General features: G+C 34.0%; 1 protein-coding gene across 1 annotated transcript; it reads right to left on the bottom strand.

The window, feature by feature from the left end:
• Positions 1 to 1,882: 1,882 nt before the first annotated feature.
• On the bottom strand, positions 1,883 to 2,473 carry LOC105772220 (E3 ubiquitin-protein ligase RHA2A). Its single transcript, XM_012593542.2, has one exon. The coding sequence runs from the start codon at positions 2,471 to 2,473 to the stop codon at positions 1,883 to 1,885; it is 591 nt and encodes a 196-aa protein (XP_012448996.1).
• Between the last annotated feature and the right edge of the window lie 1,075 nt (positions 2,474 to 3,548).

Raw genomic sequence — 3,548 nt, 5'->3', positions numbered from 1 at the left:
TTTCCACACTGGCGTATGTGATTCGTCTAAAAGTTTTTAACGACGCGAACACGGTCATTTAATGACACACGGTTTGGGGGACACGACCGTATGGGTTTTGGGGTTTGAATTTTTGTCTCTTTAAATTGGTATTCTAATTTGTTTAAGTTATAACCTAGTCCTTAATAATAAAACTTAAATTAGACATAGTAAACGAACTCAAATTAAGCTGAAATTTTTAGGCTTGCATAATTTGACTAAAAGAAGGTCGGTAAACACTTAGATATAAAATCGGTTAGTTTTACCATAAGTGGTAAAATGATGAAAATTCCTTTATATTAAATTACCTAGGAAAAGTTTAAAATTGGCTCATAATTTGCTTCTGCATTAATAAATAACTAATAATTAGATAAGATTGAGGTGTTATAAGGTCGGGGTGTGTCTTGGGTGGTCGTTAACCAGAGAGTCGCTTAGGTGGCTAATGTAATGCTTCGAATTAGGGCTGGTCCGTCCCGGTCGGGTTTGGGTTGTCACAAAATCGATACTTAATAAACGATACTCTAATTACCGTAGATCCAACGATTTTTCGCCTAATTCATTTCTGAAGTTCTGGCAACTCTATGTTCTAGTTAAAACCAATCGCTCTGTGTTCTCTGATAAGAAAATCACGCCGTTCTCGGTGTCCCAGACCTTACTATCATAGTAAATAATAGCACTAATTCGCCCACTCATTTTTGACCAAATTATATGTTGAGAGAAGTTCGAAACAAAAGCATTATGCAAAAAATATAATGCTTCAAATAAATATTAACATGAAAAATAAATGTTTATGCTTACTTTTTTTACAAATAGTATCGTTGCTCCAACTTATACCTTCCCTACAAACTTCTAATCTTTTGAACTTATTCAAATTCTATTGCTCTAACTTATGCCACCAAATGTTGAAATATGGGTCATTTATAGCCCAATGGATAACATCCCACTTGTTTCTATAAAAATGCCTTGAATAGTGGGGGTTAAAATTTGTAGAGAAAAAACGCTCCAAGTAGGATGCACTATCAGCAACAGTATTGAAAAGGGCATCCAGGTGGAAGCACTTTCAGTATTTTGCTAACAGTGCATTCTGCTTAAAGCATATTTCAAAAACATTTCAAATATCCCGGGATATTTTCTCAAAACCTATCTAATCAAAATTATTTTTTCAGAACCCTTGAACACTAAAAACCCTAACAATAAAACCAAAAACTCTAAAACAAACCCAAAACCCTAATTAACATACACCCAAAACCCTAATAATAAAACTATTTTTCCTTAAACCCTAAAACACAAATTAATAAACACATAAAAATTAAATAAAACACTAATTTAATAAACACTAAACCCTAATTAAAATTCTAAACCCTAATTTGATAAACCTTAAATTCTAATTAAATAATTAAAACCCTAAAAACACAGGGGAAACTTGCTGACCTAGATGTGTTTTTCCCAGTGCACTGACCTGGACGAGCTTTACTGGTCAGGGGGGAAAAAGCGTTGTGCTGGACGTGTTTTACTGATTTTCCCCTAAAAATAGGACCAACTAAGCGCGTTTTTGTAAAATTGGTCTATTTCTGTCAATTTTTGTCAATTTTTACAAAATTGGCCCATTTTCGTTATTATTTTATAAAATTGGCCTTTTCTAGTATTAAACCCAACTTTAGTAACATTTTTCTTAAAAAAGAATTTTCGATAACTAAATAGAAAACCAGTAGGTAAGTTTTTTATTTAAGAAAAAAAACCCAAATGAAATAGCTTGAATCGTAAGCTGAAATCTTGTTAACATTATATCTAATTATCAATAGTTCTTCACTAGTATTGATTATCACTCCAAAAAATAGAAGAAAAACCCAATCAAATTCACCCATCAAGTAGGCATCTGAAATCGACAAAGTGGACAAAGATTACTCTTCTCCAACCAGCTTAAGATGCAATGTAGATGATATATATGAGAGCAAGGCATTTGAATAACTTTAAACCCATCCAAAATCTCTTCCAAACAAATCACGCACTGCACTACGGTAAACTTGCCTTCTTCAACTTTAACCTTCTTCAGTGATCCCTTGCGCTTATCGACGGCTTCGTCCTTTGATGGTGTTGCAGCAGCAGGACCCAGAGTGACGATAATTGGGATGTTCTTGCGCTTCTTGTTCTGTGTTTCCTTCATGGCGGAACGAGCACATTCTATGATCTTTAGCATCACCCTGGCATGAAGGCTAAAGGGTATTTCCATTTGCGAAAGCTTGCTAGATATAGCCGACCACGATGTGCTGCTGGCCTGCGTTAACTGATCCTGTGGCAGCAATAGCTGTTGAATGATGGTTTCATGATCAGATACAATGTTAGCGAAGATTTCAATAGAAAACACAGGACACAGCGACGAATCTTCTTCTACTTGCATCACCACTTCACCATCTTCACCCTCCATCTGCCATGCCTCACATTCATAGTAACACATTATTCTGTGTGTGCAAGGCAAAATACCCTTAACAAAGAAACAAAACCCAACAAAATATGTTATATGTTTGGTGGGTGGGTGGGTGGGTGGGTGGCTTAATGTGTATTCATTGAAGGTTTAGAAGAGTGGGTGAACATTTTTATTGATTACAACTTGATTTCTAAGATTTTTGCAATTCAGAAAATGATTTTGAATTTGAAATTTTGTTTGTTGGTGTTAAGGCTACTCATTTAGGTAGATGTAAGTTACACTTTTTTTTTTAACAAACATGAGGAGAGAAGTGACTGGGAAGCTAAAAAATAGAAAGGTAGCTAACAACTTTGATTAGGACTTAAATGTTTTGAATATTAAATAATTGGAAGAAGATAAATATTTCTATTTTCTTGATTATTAGTATAATAATATGAAGAAAAAAAATCTATTTCTTATAAAGTGTAATTTCACCCAAATTTGATGAAGTACTGATAACTCATTAAAAAAATGTTTCAGCTGGATGAACCAGGGAAAGAGGTCATAGAATTTTTTTTTCCCATCATATCTATTATACAATTAATCACTGGATTTTAGTGATAAAAGAGATGGTTAAGTAAAAATGCATGCTCATTGCTGTGCGGAATGCCAAAGTGACTATATACACTAGAAATTATTAGAATTCCTCAAATAAATTGAATATATTGTCATACCCCAACAGATCCTGCTCATATCTATATATCTATAAACCCCTCAAATAACATAAACTCCACAAATTGTTTAATCTATTTAGAGCCCCAGCTCAATCAAAGGGTCAAAGCCTTCCATGGGATAAACCCATGAAACCATGCTAACACAAAGAAGCATGTTACTGGCTTCATCTGGTTTTTTTTCTTTCCCTAATAGAAGGAAGATTCTACAGTCTCTCCCGGCCAACAGAGCACGTAAGGATGGATGTATTAAAAATTTTAGATTTCCGTCGGGCATTCCTTTCATGTTTTAAAACAAGTAAATATTTTATATACACAATTCATGCACTTTAATATATTGAAAATATTGGTTGAAAGTTGATATGTTGGTTTCATAACTTACGTATGATGTCTTC

The sequence above is a fragment of the Gossypium raimondii genome, chromosome 13 (genome assembly GCF_025698545.1).
Source record: "Gossypium raimondii isolate GPD5lz chromosome 13, ASM2569854v1, whole genome shotgun sequence".
Classification (NCBI taxonomy): domain Eukaryota; kingdom Viridiplantae; phylum Streptophyta; class Magnoliopsida; order Malvales; family Malvaceae; genus Gossypium; species Gossypium raimondii.
This window is presented reverse-complemented; position numbering and strand designations above follow the sequence as displayed.

Bases quoted from the DNA above. Each gene is read 5' to 3' on its own strand.
- LOC105772220 (XM_012593542.2), bottom strand. From the start codon at position 2,473: ATGTGTTACTATGAATGTGAGGCATGGCAGATGGAGGGTGAAGATGGT.